Source organism: Podarcis gaigeae (assembly GCF_964106915.1).
Source record: "Podarcis gaigeae genome assembly, chromosome: 2".
Classification (NCBI taxonomy): domain Eukaryota; kingdom Metazoa; phylum Chordata; class Lepidosauria; order Squamata; family Lacertidae; genus Podarcis; species Podarcis gaigeae.
Window position 1 is genome coordinate 45,889,765 of NC_139679.1, and position 16,809 is coordinate 45,906,573.

General features: G+C 42.3%; 1 protein-coding gene across 1 annotated transcript in view; it reads right to left on the minus strand.

Annotated features, from left to right (window-relative positions):
- Window positions 1–16,194, minus strand: part of ATP10B (ATPase phospholipid transporting 10B (putative)) — a 50,039-nt gene extending 33,845 nt beyond the window's left edge. Inside the window, exons 1-4 of the mRNA XM_083718797.1 lie at window positions 15,571–16,194; window positions 4,152–4,356; window positions 2,767–2,852; window positions 2,141–2,247 (exon numbers count right to left, since the gene is read on the minus strand). Coding sequence (XP_083574923.1) covers window positions 2,141–2,247; window positions 2,767–2,852; window positions 4,152–4,356; window positions 15,571–16,034 — 862 coding nt within the window. The 5' untranslated portion in view covers window positions 16,035–16,194. The remainder of the gene's footprint in view (window positions 1–2,140; window positions 2,248–2,766; window positions 2,853–4,151; window positions 4,357–15,570) is intronic.
- Window positions 16,195–16,809: the final 615 nt, after the last annotated feature.

The window sequence follows — 16,809 nt, forward strand, 5'->3', positions numbered from 1 at the left end:
GATATTTCCTTTTGAGTCACTTCCTGATACAGTGGACGCTCGGGTTGCAAACGTGATCCGTGCGGGATGCATGTTCACAACCCGCAGCGTCTGCAACCCGCAGCAGCGCGTCTGCGCACGTGCGGGTCGCGATTCGGTACTTCTGCACATGTGCAAAGCGTGATTTAGCGCTTTTGAGCATGCGCAACCACTGAAACCTGGAAGTAACCCATTCTGGTACTTCCGGGTTTTGGCGGTCCATAACCTGAAAAAACGCAACCTGAAGCGCCCGTAACCTGAAATATGACTGTAGTCAGCAAAGAAAGGGATTTTGTGTCAGTGTCTGAACACTGTAGAAACATCCACTGTATTCACAATGAACAGCTACTTGAGGTTAGAAGAGACAAAGTACTTAAATGTGTTAGAATCTAATTAGATGGCCGACTGATTTTTAAGTATGTTTGACTATTTCACAGCAACCAAATTGACTTAATGAGAAGCTGCTAGTGCACTTTCTGTGTGAACATAAAGAAAGCCCAATATGTCAGATCCAGCAGTGAGTAATTTTAATGTTACTTAGCTCTTCTTGAAGTGAATCTGAAGTACCAACAAAACAGCAGGCCCAAAAAGAAAATGTGTACTAAATTAGAATCAAATTGCTCCAATTTCAGTGGACGGGTATTTGAAGTTCTAACCACAAAACATGAAAGGGAAACTAGACTTTATTCTGTACCCCTCATGGTGATTTCCAAGTTCCCTGCTTTCCCTTGCTCTGAGCATGGCCGCTGTGGAGCTGTGTGTGAACAAGATATCAAGTGACAGTCCCAGCATCAAAGGTCTCCAATGCAAATAGACAGTTTTGCAGAGGGATTTATTAGGAATGAATATTCCTAAAATGTGCCTTTAGGTCCTCCCCAGTATTCCTAAAGGCACAGTCCTAAAGTCATTGAAACAGGCATAGCAGGGGAAGGAAGTTAGTTCAAAATGCTCTCTTTTTGGAATGACAGTCTTGATCAGGATCACAGCCACAGCTGCAACTTTCTTTTTTCATGGATGTCCAAGGGCATGCAATTGGGTAACATGCTGACATTCCCAGTCATGAAAATGTTTACTCAGAGCAAGTTGCATTGTTTTCAGCAAAACTTCCAGATAAGAGGGCACAGGACAGAGCAATAGATTGAAAAGTCTTGGAGCCCTGGAAACCCTAAAAAAGGGAAAGGCAACCTGTAGCCTTCCAGATGTTGTTTGACTCCAACTCTCACTCAACAGCTGCAGCCAGTACAGTCAATGACCAGTTGTTGTCCATAAACATCTGGAGGGAACCAGGTTCTTCCTCTCTATTATAAAAGCGCTTTCTTCACAGTGCATTCAGTTCTCTTTGTAAGTAGCTTCTCTGGGTACCCATTCTGGATTACCAAGTGGGACAAGCCATGTTTGTCTTCCTTCTGACTGTTTGTGGCCATTCCTGGTTAGGTATTGCTCAAATACTGTATAACTTTTTTACTTAATTCCCCTCTCTTTTATAAAAGTTCCCAGGGTGTCTTTGCGTAAGAAGAAAATACAAAACACAATTAGAGCACAAATAGTACAAATCTGTATCTAAACATACTCACGGGTATGGCAGCCAAACAGTTTATCCCCATAAACTGACCTTTCATAAAGCAACAAGTTTAGCCAAAGCCACTCTTGACCTCCCTACCATTTACAATGGTAAACCCTGATGGCAAACAAATGAGTGTTAACACTAATATGCTATATAGACATAGGTCTAAGGGAGGACTGGGAATGCTAAATCTATGATGCTACTGCACAGCATTTCAAATCAAATCAAATCAAATCATTAACCCCACCTATTAAAAAAGGTAAATCCTTCAAATATGAAATTTATAACAGTTTATATACGCAGTTGTTGTTGTGGTGGTGGTGCATACTTATAGCGCATTCCTACATGTCTACTCAGAAGTAAGTTCCATGAAATGCAGTGAGACTTACTCCTAAGCTGGTTTATCTAGCATTGCTACCTTGATTAGACGAGACTCTGAGAGTGCAAAACAAATTTCAGGTTGCACGGATGACTGTTGGGACAAAGGAACAAATCATATTTCTGGGCTGAATAGACTTAAAAGCACTCTCTCAGCAACTATGTGGGGAAAAACATTACCTGCATAGACAACAATTCCTATTGTAACCTCTGTGTTCCTCACTGTGCATCCACGAAGAAGGAGACTTTCATTGTTAAAACCAATTCGTGTGAGGTCAGGCTGCTCCCTACAAGGAAGAAAAGGATTTTCCATTTATATCTTGGCTCTTACAGTGCAATCCCACACATATCTACTTAAAAATAAGCCCTGGTGAGTTCAACAAGACTTATTTCTAGGTAACAATGTACTGGACTTCAGTCTCTCACACATATATATCACATTTCTAAACCAGGGGCGACTAACCTGTGGCCCATCAGCTCCCATCATCCCTGGACCATTGGTATGCTGGTCAAGGTTAACAGAATCCCCAAACATCTGACCTCAAGTTAGCCATGCTGTGGCTTCAAACCAGAGCCCAAGGGCAGAGTATCTAGATTACAGATACTCTGCCCAAGGTCCACATCAGAGTCACCAAAGAGCGGTTCTGCAGAGCACCTCTTTATGCTCAGTGTATGAAAATTTTGGGAGGTTCCTTCTGCTTTCTGTTGTGCAACAGTGCCAGCTGTGCAGGTTATAGGTAGGTAGGTACAAATGAAGTTTGTCTGAGACATCTATGAATGTAGGGATAAACACTGCAGTAACTTACACATAGCCTTTAAATCGATTGAGATGGTTGTTGGGTTTTTCGCAAACAATTGTGCTTTGGAAAAGTTCTGGTTCAAATTCAGCATTCTGCAACAAAACCAAACCCACAGTGAGTTCCTGTTATGTCAGGAGCAAATCAGTGCACTATTTCTGAAAGAGTAACAAGCTGTGTAGTGAAAAAGGAACATCAAGCATTTAAATTTACATCAGAAACAACTGCCACTCAACACTGTAATTTACAGTGAGCCCAATATTTGTTATTAACCTGTCAGGTTGAAATGTGTTCTAATTTTGAACCCAGTTATAATGTATGTATGTTTTCAGGCCTATGTATTTATGTGTGCATATTTCTATATAAAAACATTGCTTAGACATCAATTATACAGTGTTGTAAAATGTAGCATCAAATGTATTTGTGGCTGCACACACAACTATCTTCCTTAAAGAATGAGTAGCAAAGAAAATAATGTGATTCTGAATGCATGATCACCACCAACAAGGCCTCACCTGCTAAACATAAGGTCTGAGATGGCTGATATTGGGAAAAGTACTCAGGTCCAAATTATTTAGAACTTTATATGCTAGTACTAGCACATTGAATTGTATCAGATTTCTAAGGTTTGGACACCTTAACTTTACCAGCTTGAGTTTCTATTCTCCAGCATGTCCAAATTTCATTTTCAGAACAATCAAATGTCTCCCTCTCAGATTTTGAAAGCCTCTTTCCTTTATCTCTTTGAGTTACTATGTGATTCCGATCTCCCGAAATAGAAGACCATTTCTTTTTGCATTACAGTGTAAACCTGCTGATTTTATATCTGCTTGGCCCACCTTCATTTCACTGCTCTGCCATGCTTCTTGCCTGCATCAATGAGGGATTTGTTAAGTGCCACACAAAATGGCTGGCATTCCACTGGCTGTGCCAGCCTGGATTAAGGCACTCTCACTGCTGTAGTTATATAGCTTTGGAGAGGCACCTACCTGTGTATATTATATATGGGATTACTATAGTGTTAGAATTCAAAGTGTAGCAGCCATTATTTTATAAACAGTAACCATCTCTCTGCCCTGCCTTCCAAACACAGTAATTCAGTACCAAAGGCTTGAGGCTGGTTCACACGACATCTCTTCAGACCACTTTGCCACACAAAAGCTCCGAGTCACATTTGATCTAGCACCTGAAGCTAACATGGTGGCAGTTGTGGAAATGGTCTTGTGTAAGCTAATCAAAGCACATTTTGCCAGATGGGTTTGCCAGAAGTTATCCTGCTAAAGATTCCCTCCAGCTGGACACTTCTGTGCTTCTGTCTTAAATTTATTTGCATACCGAGGTGCCACTAAAAGAACAGAGGGAAGACAAGTTGCAAAAGTCGCTTCCAGGCATACCTGATTAAAGAATCCTTTCACAACTTGTCTTTGCTTAAGGTTCGTCTCGCCATCAAGATTTGATGTCTCTAAGTGACAGATCCCCTTCTGATCAGAGGTGTGGAGCAGCAGGATGTCCGCAGGGACAGTCTCATTACATTGCAGCTGCACAAAGTCTCCCACTCGTACCTCTTCCCAGCACGTCTCAATGTAGGCTTTTTTCTTCCTGTTATGAGAAAAGACACCACAGCTGAATGGCCTGTGACAGGTCCATCAAGTCACAGAGCATCTCTTTTCTTTGTGGTACAGCAGTGGCTGGTGAAGTGGTTCAAACAGAACGAGGAACAAATTCATTTTTATTTTTATTTGCATTTTTATGAGAAATTTTGTAACTGACATTTCTCAGAGCAATATGTGAACTGAAGTATAAATATCTCTTGAAATTTGCATATCTCTGAATTTTATGATGCAGGCCTCCAGTGTGTACCAAAACGCACCTACTAGGGGAAAGTGTGCATATCTATACATATACTAGTGAAACTAACATACAACAATTCACTTTGTTAGGGGAAATTGAGTGCAAAAATGTGCATGTTAGTTAAAATTACATACAAAAAAATGTGTGTACTTCCTTGTGACTGTGATTTTATGAACACCTTTTAATATTGTGTTTTTAAATTGCTGTAACTTTATGTTCTTTTTGTCCTGGAACTTTATGGTGAAGGATGATGAATTTTCATGAATATTTTTTTAAAAAATTGCTGCAGAAATGAGGAGAACTGAATTTAACATTAGGAAAATGACAAACTGAGGGAACCTGAAATTGGCATATTCACCCATCCCTAGTTGAAGCCAAATGTTTTACTTATTGATCACAGGCATATAATAAGTACAATAATGTATATTTGTTTTTAAAACTCTTGAATTATTTGGCCAAAATTCATGATAGCAGGTGATAGATGAGCACCTTTGAAGAGGGTGTTCTATAATTGTTCCATAAGTGCAACAGAAAAATCCCTCTTTCCTGTCACTACTTGACTAATCCCTGAAGGGCCATCAATGATTATTTTAATGAATGGGCAGATTTGTATGGGAACACCAGCCTTTGGGATTTTCTGATATTCAGCTTTATATAACTTTACAGGTCAATGTTAGCACTTTCAGTTGTACTTGGAAGCATATAAGAAACCAGGGAAGATGTTTAATACCAACAAGATACCGGTAGATTCCATATGTTTAATCCTAGTCAATTATTTGGCTGTTGTGTTTTCAAGCAAGTGAAGCTTCTGAGTAGCCTTCAAAGGCACTCCCAACAATGATGCACTGTAGAAGTCTTCATAGATTCGCAATTGTTGTTGTTTAATCGTTTAGTCGTGTCTGACTCTTCGTGACCCCATGGACCAGAGCACACCAGGCACTCCTGTCTTCCACTGCCTCCCACAGTTTGGTCAAACTCATGCTGGTAGCTTCGAGAACACTATCCAACCATCTTGCCCTCTGTCGTTCCCTTCTCCTTGTGCCTTCAATCTTTCCCAACTTCAGGGTCTTTTCCAGGGAGTCTTCTCTTCTCATTAGTTGGCCAAAGTGTTGGAGCCTCAGCTTCAGGCTCTGTCCTTCCAGTGAGCACTCAGGGCTGCTTTCCTTAAGAATGGATAGGTTATCTGCTACCTGCTAGGAATTGATTCATGTGAAAAAGGCTTCTGCAGGGCCTCTCCCACTTGGTTACCCAAACAGCTATGGGGTGATTGGAACAGGTACTTAGTACTGCCTAAAAGCCACATTTCAAACAATTCTGAGGTATTTTAGAGGTACTGTGGCAGGTATCTTTCTCCACGGCCTGGTCTCTTTCTTTAATCTTCCATTTTGTGTTCAGAACTTGTTCACAATCTATGTCCCTAAGCTGGGAATTTGTAACAGGAAATAAATTAAAGTTGGTGATCACAGACATAGTGGTTATGACTCTGAGGTCCACTGAAAAGGGAATAGATTGCACTGAATCAATATTTCCATCAAGAACATGGACAGAGAACAAAATGCGTATTTGTTTGGAAAACAGAACTGTGATGAAGGATCGCAAATGCTTTAAAAGATAGGATTAGAGACTCAAATGATCTTGATAAATAGGAGAGTTAGCCTGCAATCGATACAATGAAGACAAATGTGAAGTATTGCACTTCGGGAAGAAAAATGTTTCCACTTTGCTTGGCATACTTGAAATTCTTGGATACAGTAATGACAACAAAGTGCTGCATTCCAAGCAAGTTGCCTGGGTGCAAAGGAACTGACTGAACGGGACTCTACCTTCCCTTCTTTCCCCCTGCAGCCTCCCCGTGTGCCCTCAAAATCTGGTTCAAGGACAGATTTTTGGGGTGCATGGGGGCTGAAGCAACGAGAAGAGGAAGGCGACATCCTGTTGAATGAGAGTTTGCTTATGTAGTGTTAAATTCCTCCCATAGAGGCAGAGGAACACAGGAATATAGAGCTGCCTTGTATCGAGTCAGATGATTAGTCCATCTAACTCAATGTTCTCTCTACACCAGGGGTGGGGAATCTCCTAATTAGACTTGCCAGACCCAATCTATTTACTGTCATTTTACAATGGTACCTCAGGTTACATACGCTTCAGGTTACATACGCTTCAGGTTACAGACTCCGCTAACCCAGATATAGTACCTCGGGTTAAGAACTTTGCTTCAGGATGAGAACAGAAATTGTGCTCCGGTGGTGCAGCGGCAGCAGGAGGCCCCATTAGCTAAAGTGGTGCTTCAGGTTAAGAACAGTTTCAGGTTAAGTACGGACCTCCGGAATGAATTAAGTACTTAACCCGAGGTACCACTGTATTTATGATTACATTTCTATCCTGCTCTTCCCCCCCATCAAAGAAGCAACCCACACACCTTCACCTGGTGTGGGAAAGTCCGAACCATGGCTTGAAATGTCAATCTGTGACTAAAAGGAAGAACTGTTAAGTGTGCTCCCTGCTCTTTGACAACTACAGCTTGAGCTTCACAGTGTATTCCTTCACAGATGTAGCTTGAATTCACACAAGTGAGGAATCTCCAGCACCTGAGATCATGGTGATATCAGGGAACTGACAAGTGGGTGGATGTGCCCAACTGCAAAAGTGGTCTGCAGAGCACAGGGGAGTTTCACATCTGGTCTGCTGGCCAGATCTTGTCTTCCACTTCTAGTCTCCACTGGCTGTGAGTAATTTTGCACAGCAGGGATTTCTCAGATCTTATCCTAGAGACCATTCTCAGTCATAATAGACATACATATTTGTGTTTAGGATTTGCTCTATAAAAACACTGTTACACTAGATCAAGCATCCCCAATCTTTGGCCCTCCAGATGTTTTGGACTACAATTCCCATCATCCCTGACCACTGGTCCTGTTAGTTAGGGATCATGGGAGTTGTAGGCCAAAACATCTGGAGGGCCGCAGGTACTGGCAGAAGGTGATGGCATTAACTTGCAGAAGTGCCTGGAAGGTAGTGAACTGGATTCCAGGTCCTTTGGGGAGTCTTTTAGCAGGAGAGTGAGGAAAGCACTCTTTGCACACACTTCATAGATCATTTCTGAGTGCCAGCATAGGTCCATGCAGGTGCTTCAGATGGTTCTATACAGATCCAAAAACTACCAGCTAAATGCTGAGGAGTTCCACTGTACTTACAGGAAGGCACTGGAATATTGCTAAGTGTTGCAGAAGGTCTACCTCCATCTGCTAATTGTGGTGTGGGCAGAGCCCATATGATTTGTGGCAGTATAATGTAAGAACTAGTTCTTCATCCTGGAGGTCCAGCTCCGAGGGCCTTCTGGTGGTTCCCTCACTGCAAGAAGTGAGGTTACAGGGATCCAGGCAGAGGGTCTTCTTGGTAGTGGTGGCCGCCCTGTGGAATGCCCTTCCACCAGATGTCAATAAACAACTATCTGACTTTTAGAAGACATCTGAAGGCAGCCCTGTTTTTAATGTTTGATGTTTTGCTGTGTTTTTAATATTCTGTTGGGAGCCACCCAGAGTGGCTGGGGAAACCCAGCCAGATGGGTGGGGTATGTATAAATAAATAAAGAAGAAGAAAAAGAGTTTGGATTTGATATCCTGCTTTACCACTACCTTAAGGAGTCTCAAAGCGGCTAACATTCTGCTTTCCCTTCCTCCCCCACAACAAACACTTTGTGAGGTGAGTGAGGCTGAGAGACTTCAAAGAAGTGTGACCAGCCCAAGGTCACCCAGCAGCTGCATGTGGAGGAGCAGAGACGCGAACCCAGTTCACCAGATTACGAGTTTACCACTACACTACACTACACCACACCACAAATAATAAATAAATAAACCTGGGTTTAAGAATAAAGGGAACTCCAAGTTTGCTCCAGAACCCAATTAGTTCACAACTCGGAGCCATGTTTTCACCTCTCTCTCTCAAAAAAAGGTTGGATCCCTTGGAATCTCCAGCCCATTACAGTAGACCTTGTGGGCATGTGAATGTGGCCTCCCGAACTCACTGTCACCTTATTCCAGGTGGGTAAGAAACACAATGGGTGGAAACTGCAGTACCAAGTAGGCTGCCTTGAGATCTGGACTCCATACACTGGCTGCACCCGTCTGCCAGCACCAATGCACAACTCCTGCACTGTGCTGTTGTGCCAATACGGTTGTTTCCTGCTGTGCTGAGAACAATGTCAGACGTTCAAAACGAGGTTTTCAAAAGTATTTTAATCATGAAAATAGGGAGGGGAATATCTTATAGAGAAGCATGTTTAAAAATTGTCTGTCGGGAGTTGGTTGTGGGGAGGGAGGATTTTCTCTGACCCACTTTAGGCATAGCAATAGAAGCAGAGGGTGTGTCATAGTTCTTGATGAAAGAGGCACCTGCTGCCTCTGTCTGGGGAACAGCGCATTATTTCCACCTGCTTTTCTGCCAGGGAAAGAAAAAGCACGAGGCTCTCTTGCTGATAAATGAAAACAGCTAAATTAATTCATTGCCTGGAGTGATTTGAATGTCACAGCATGTCTGTTATTATCATTATGTGAAGTACCTTCTCCCTTTAGGACTCAGCTCTGGTTAGCCATTGCTCAATGGAAGCCGTGCTGGGCAAGTCGCTCAGACCAGTGAAAATGATCAAGAGATCAGGAGAGCGAGACACTCTTCTCCAAAGCAACTCCTAGTGCCCTGTGACGACTCGCCTCACACTTGGAGTGGCAGTGCTGTAAAAACTAGCTACAAGCTTGGAGCATGAGCCAAGATAGCTCACCATGCTGGAGATGCTTCCTGCTGACAAGCCAATGCTTGAGGTTAAACATTAGAATAAATCCCGTCGGAGCAGCTCTGCAATGAAACAGACGAGCCGTTCATTTGTCCAAGAGCATGCCAGATGCAAGGGCCTGTGTGTTCTGTCTCTGCCCCTCCACCACCGAACTTGCTTACAGGGTTCCTCCCTGCGTTCAGGAACCCTGATCACAGAGCTTTCCAGATCTCACCAAGGCTTGTCAGCATTTTCAAGTGAATGTGCTTTCAAGGCCCCTTCAGACCTTGCCATTTAATGCAGCAAAGTCAGGAACAGATGCATAGGGTGCATAGCCTTGTGCCTCCAACATAATGTCTGACAGGGTGAAACTTCATGAGATGTTTCCAGAATGGATGGGCATCTGTTGGGAATGGTTTAGGAGTGGAGGCTTTGGTTAGACCCACAGCTGCTTCATTCTGTGACACAGAAGCCACCATTTGGTGGTGCTGTGAGGGAGCCTCATGCCCTCCCAAGGGATTAAAAGGCATGCAAATACGGAGCTGGGTAAATTGACTTTCTGTGAATGGGTGCTGGCATCTGTCTTGGGAGGAATGCACCTTCGTAGGTGAGGTCAAGCTGTTGGAAGGTTGCAGTGCCTGCTGTGGCTGTAGAGACTGATGCAGGTGAGACATGCTTTGCTGCACCTGGGGCGGATGAAAGCATCCAGGTGTGTTGCTGCAGATGCACCATGGCATTTCTTCTCTCTTCACTCCTCCCAGTAGTCATTCCTCCTCTGGACACTGTTATGGATACATGACTTGACTGCCTGACTCCAAGCACTGTGGTTGTCTGCAAGGGATTCCCACATGATGTTGCCAACTTTCATGTCACGTTTGCAGACATCTTTGTAACGCAGAGTTGGTTTGCCAACTGGCCTGGTGCTGGAAGCCAGCTCCCCGTAGGGCATGTCCTTGGGGAACCATGAGCCAGAATCTAACTCATGCTACCCCAGGATAAAAAACATGGATCAGAACCTTGCTTAATATCCTTTTTTGTAGTCAGAAATTAACCACATTTGTGTAGTTTCCTATACAGTAGTTTAACACAGCCTAGAAGCATTCTATTATGGTGTGTACAAGAAGGTAAGAAGTGTGCAAAACATCACTTATTTTTGGTTTTAAAGAGGATGGTGTATTAGTATGTCATGTCTGAACTTGGGCCAGTGACTTGCTCTAGACCACCAAATGAGCTCCAAGTACACATCCATTTCTGTTTCTCTCATGCATACAGTCACACACTGCTTCCATTGACTGCACATATTGGCTTCAGGTTAACACATCATGTCAGCCTAACCCACCTCACTGTTGGAAACAAAAAACATAACCCAATGAAAGTTCAATTCTTCACCCAAGTCAGTGTGCTGCACAGAAAGCACTCATTTCTATCTATGATCACACACACACACACACACACAGAGAGAGAGAGAGAGAGAGAGAGAGAGAGAGAGAAAACCTAAAGCACTGAGAGATTTTAAAAGCAAGTCCAGACAACTTGCAGCAACTTATCCTCAGGCTACAGCTGCAAATTGGTACAACGCACGGCATCACAAATATGCCCCATAAGATACACAGTGTACATTCATAAAACTGCCTCAGTATATATTGATACCATTCAATTTGCAATTTATATTAAGTTAGTTTGAAAAGTGGTACAGGGGCATAGCCCTGAAGTAGCTGTTTTTCAAGAAAACCAGTAAAAATAGTACCACATAAAAATGAATATTGCTTAAACGATAATCCCAGGATACAGTTCAGCTGGGAAGGCAAATAGCTTTCTTGAGGACAAAGTCTCAATATTATTATTTTTTCGGGGGGAGGGAGGATTTTGTAGAGCTGTGTTAGTTGATGAAAGACAAAAGAGGCCTTTCTGATATACTCCTGTTCTCTTATTAATAGTAATCTATGAATCAACTTTCACTGAAGTCTCAAGGCATTTATAACAATACAATAAAAACAACTAAAATAGGTTTTAAAGCAACATAAAAGTCAAGATAGATTTAAAAAGCATTGGTGGGACTAAATAATCCACAGGGGCCCTTCCAACTCCATGATTCAATGATTCACCAGAGAGCCTCATCAGCAGAAACCCTGCAGAAAGACAGCTGCTTGTGCAATGAGACTTTCTTCCCTGTCCTTCCCCCATGCACACCCTGAAATTGGCTTGGGTGGGGCGGGAGAATCCCTGGAACAGTGTGTGGGAGGAAGAGAGGCGGTATCATTTCACATGGCAAGTTAAAATGCTTGTACATTCGAAGTGTTTGTCATAGTGTGATGCTAAATCCCACCCTACACATATAAACAACCAAGGCAGAGACCTACTCCCTCCTTCCCTCCCTGTCCTCCAGCCTGTTGAACCAAAGATGCCTTTAATTATTTCCAGAAATTAAAAACAGGGAGCACCTGTTGCATCTCAACAGGAACGCTGTCCCACAAAAATGGGGGCAGCCACACTGAAAGCCCTGGCCCAAGTTGCTGTGGGGTGGGCTTCTGATACTCTAGGGCCTTCAAGGAGAGGCTGTCTTGGAGAAAAGCATCCTACAGTGACCTGCCAAAGCTGCAAGGTCACTAAGTGCCGTCAGGATCAAACACGGAAGTTGCCCTCCCCTGTTCCTTCTTTCTTTTTCACGCACCAATGGCACTTTGGCATTCGGTGATCAAAGGTCAGAATATGTTTCTTAGCCTTCTTTGTTATGCAAACAAAAGGAATATAGATATAAGGAAGAACAAATAAAATGCAAACCAATTTATGCTATAAAATAAGCGGTGTGATTTCGGCAAAGGGAAAGATCCAGACCCTTGCAAGAAATGGTTGAAAGGAACAAGAGTTTAGAAGAGAAGAGGGAAATGATATGTCTGAAAAATTAGGGGAGCCAGTAGAAAATTCTTGAGCAGAACACAAATAAAGAAATTGGGAATGAAAGGCAGAGGGATTTTAGAAGGAAGGCGTGTTAACTAGTCACATAGAAGCCCAATCGCCTCTTATGTACTGAAATTGCTGAGGCTGATATACCACACAATAAGCCCCCATTTCCTTTATATGGCTATCAGGCCCCTTAAATGCTACCCTAGCTGAGTGGAATTGCTCTCCATGGCCCAACCACATGCACATTAGGGGCCAAAAACAGAGTCACAAACATAAGATTTGTGTGCGGTGCTAGGAGAGGGGAGCTATCAATTCATTTAGGGTAGAAGAAGCACACTATTGGCCCTTGTCTACCCAGGATGAGTTATTCAAATGCTACCCTAACCACAGTAATGGAAAAATGGCTCCCATGTAGCTAGGTTAACTTTAAAGGGACTCAGTTTCTGCCTCCAAAATGGTGTTTTTGTTATTTAGCTGTGCTTCACTCTGAGGTCCTAAGGTGGATTGCCACAATTTAAAATACCATATTAAAAAATGGTTTAACAGCAGTTTACAATCACAAAAAATTGAGTGGGTCCTAAAATATACATCTTAGGTGTGAACATCTGGAATAAAAAGGTGTGTCTTCACCATTCACTGAAAACTGTATAGTGAAGAAGGGTAGCACCACATAGTGGACACTGCAACAACCCAACGTGGAAGTTACTCGAGTATGGAGTCCAGTGGTTAAGTCATTTCTGTCCAAATGGGGCTGTAGATGGTGAACCAACCAGAGGAGGGGGAGAAAAGAACTTCTAGCCCCCAAAGCAATCTGAGTCTCCTGTAACAGTGTTGCATTCAAGCTGCATCTTCTTCCTTCCAGGGAACTGCTACCCCTTCCAGAACAGGCCATCTCCCCACCTCCTGAACATGAGAATTTGGGATGCACAACACTTCTGTCTTTTCACTGCCTCTGAGTCTAATAGTTCAACCACATTTCCCAATTCCAATGGAACAGAGAGACAGAGCTGGGGGTCACCTGCATACTGATGTCTCTTTACTCCAAAGCTCATGATGGCAGCTCCCAGCAGCTTCAGACAGATGTTAAGTAGCAAGGGGGACAAGATGGAACATTGCATTTCTCTGGGTGTCTCAACCCAACCTGAGCAACACCCAGACTCCCCAGAATCACCTTGATTCTGCCCAGGCATTGGCCCTTGCCTGAACCCAGTGCACAGCCCTATAGAAGACTATAGTCCTATTATAAGGCAGGTAGGCCTAGATTATTTTTTTTTAAAAGGTAATGGGAGGGCAATCAATCCAGACATGTGCAATAAATGCTTCAGTGTAGTTTTCCAGAGGTGAATGACACTCCTCAGTCATTAAGAATCACACAGCCCATCAAATCACACAGCCTCTTAAGTTTCATACCTTACCATAGAAACTATGCTGAAATTTCTAATGCACATGGAAGGTGTTTAATTTTATCTTTTTCTTTTCACCCTCATGTTTCACAGGGAGCATTGCCTCCTACTGTTCACAAGATATCAGACTGACCAATTCTAAAGACAGATCTTCCCACTTAATCCTGACCACACTGTGCCACAATCAGACACTGGATACACAGCAGAAAATTCTTGCAGGGCAAATAGCTAGAGATCATTCATGCTTGTTTTGAGACAATCTAAACTGAAGCTTTACTATCCTTGTAGGTGGGACAAATTTGAGATGCAATCTTCCTTAATCTTTTAGTAGCTTGAAGATGCGAAAGAACATAATTTCTTTCAGAAATTGGAAGACAGTTCTGTTTTCATATTTCTGATGGAGTTCTAATGTGGTGATGGATAATGTAGATCTCTGGCATAAAAGAGACACTTCTCTCACTCACTTCTTGATTTGCAATAAGCATGGTTTGTTATTTGGTCTGAAGTTGGCAAATTCGGTTACTGTAAACCATTGTTCACTTCCAAGCCAGAATGGGAAACCCAGTTCACAGTGTGGTTTCCAGTTCTGTATGGAGACAAATTATTTTGGGCATTAAATATCATTTGCCCTGTTTGGATGTATTGAGAAAGGATTGTATCCAATTTAAGGGTAGGCAACACATTCCGTCAGTGCAAGGATTTCTACTTGTACAATGGAAATTTTCCCTCTCTCCTCCCATTGTGTGTACCCTAAATCCCTGGAACAGATTTGGGCGAAGATGCAGGGTGCATGTGGGGAAAGGAGAAGGAAGGAAGCTACAATGCAGAAATCATGGCACTGACAGAATGCATTGGTTGGATACTGCCCTTGCTATGGTTATAAAGCATCAGGAAGTAAGGGAGAAAACTCGAGCACGTAAAGCAAGGTAGAGAGGAAACATTTGAGCATAAGGCCTTCCTGGCCTAAGCATGGCTTAGCTATGATGCCTGCTCTGGGCTACTGTTTCCACTCATGTTATCTTTGGAATAGTACAATAAAAGTAATGAATAGACCAAGAAACCAGGAAATGAACTACAAAAAATCGCTGCAGTGATGTGGTTGACAACAATTTCAACAACTCAGATTTTTCCAATACATCATACACAATTAATAATATTATTTTTCAAAAGGTTGAGGTTGTAGCACCTTATGAAAACAATTCTCCCCTTTTACCTAAAATAAGAGATGAGATTACTAGAATTTTACAAAGCAATCATGCACAGAAACCAGGAAACACGTTGTTATTAGGCAGTCTCTGAATTTGCCCCCTTTCACTGAATGCACTGCTTTTACTAATGCTAGAAATACTTAAGAAGAACACTTTCCTTCCAAGTTATTTTGAAATTAGAAATGTTGTTTGTGTTTCTGAATCACAGGTCAATTTTTAGCCAACAATTCTCTGGCAAAAGTCTGAGTGTGCAGGGGACATTTCAGTCCCCTCCAGATATAGTTTCTATTGTGCATTCATGGTAAGTTATGCTGATCATGCTATTGGAGTGGTCCCAATTTCAATACTGTTTGTACCAGCAAAAGTATTGGGTCATACTGCTTCATTTCCAGTCCATGTACACACCCTGTAACTTCCTGCTGAATTCCCATAACTTTTCATACCACAAACATTCTGGGCATTTTTTTGTGTCCCACTTTTGCTATATTATTGGGAAAGCATTGTCGAACTAATAAAGCAGAATAAACACATCACCAACACACTATCATTGTGTTACAGAATCCACCCACAATAAGGAGCCGCAAATAGTCACTTAAACAAAAAGACAAACACGCCTTTTAATCTAATATTTCAATGCATGTTTCTGAAGCATTCCCCAAATTGAATCCAATGACTTATTTACCTTTTGTATACCAGACAGCCCATGCTATTGATCTCTTTGTCCAGTTTGAATCTCCGAAAGTCCTCCCAAGCATCTTTGATAGCTGTGATGGCCATGATAACACAGACTGGGATCACAGATACCCCAGGTTCAAATGCATTGACCACTGGCACAAAATTGAGTACTGCAATGGCCACAAAATATAAATTAGCAAATCGATGAAATTGTTCATACAGGTTTTTAGGGATGAAGGACAGAAGGGTGTATCTTGTGGTCTTGATCCTGTTGCCCACATAATGTCTGTTTGGGTTTTCTTTCCACGTGTCTTCAAAGGGCAAGTTAGAAACGACGACTCTTTTTGCTTCTTTCTTTTTTCTCCTCGTCCTTCTCTCTTCAGGCTCCTCATTCTCAGAATCTGAAGCAGCATTCTGGCAGCATGGTCTTCTGAACCAAAAGATGTCCCTTAGGAATTTTATAGGGCACATTTCCTTGACATCTTCCTGCCCCTTAAAAGCCACACTTTCTTGCACAGGTTTCTGAAAATTTAAGCTTCAGTCTTTAAGTAGATTCACTGTACAGCAAAGTGCCGGTCTGAGTTTAACTAAAGCGATTGCTTTCACTTGCTTTTAGTCAACACCTGCTGGAATACCTACGTCACAAATGCACACAGGTATCATCCTCCTATAAACCGGTTTTCCAGTCATCCAAGCGAGTGATCCTGGGTCCTAGTGCTTGCTCTTTGTAGTGATGAATGAGGACTTTGTTCCTCAGATATACACTTGCATAGAAACTTCCTGAATCTCACTATGAACAGCAGACAATGTTTCAACCTATTTGTCTCTTATTTGAATATTTGGAACATATTCTTAATATCACAAGTTTAATGTATATTAAATGCCACGTGTGTGTGCGCGTGCACATGCATACAGGGCTCAGAATCAATCAAATTTCTGCACAAATAAATTCTATGCAACAAAACTAAACTACACACAGACCAAAGATGAATTCCACAGCCTGCATTATTTGCACAAAAAAGAACATTTGCATATTTGTGTTTACTTTTCTTAATATATTGTATTTCTTGTCACCATGAGGATTCCCAGCCTCTGGAAATGTTATTCACTTGTATTCTGCTTCCTTCTTGTAGCCAAAAATGAAATAGTCCAGTTGGGCCTGGACCAGGAAAGGAGAAAGAGGAGCTGGAGAAAAGAGCTGTTGAAAACAGGTTGCATCTTTATTTTATGAATAACTTTCTGTGGT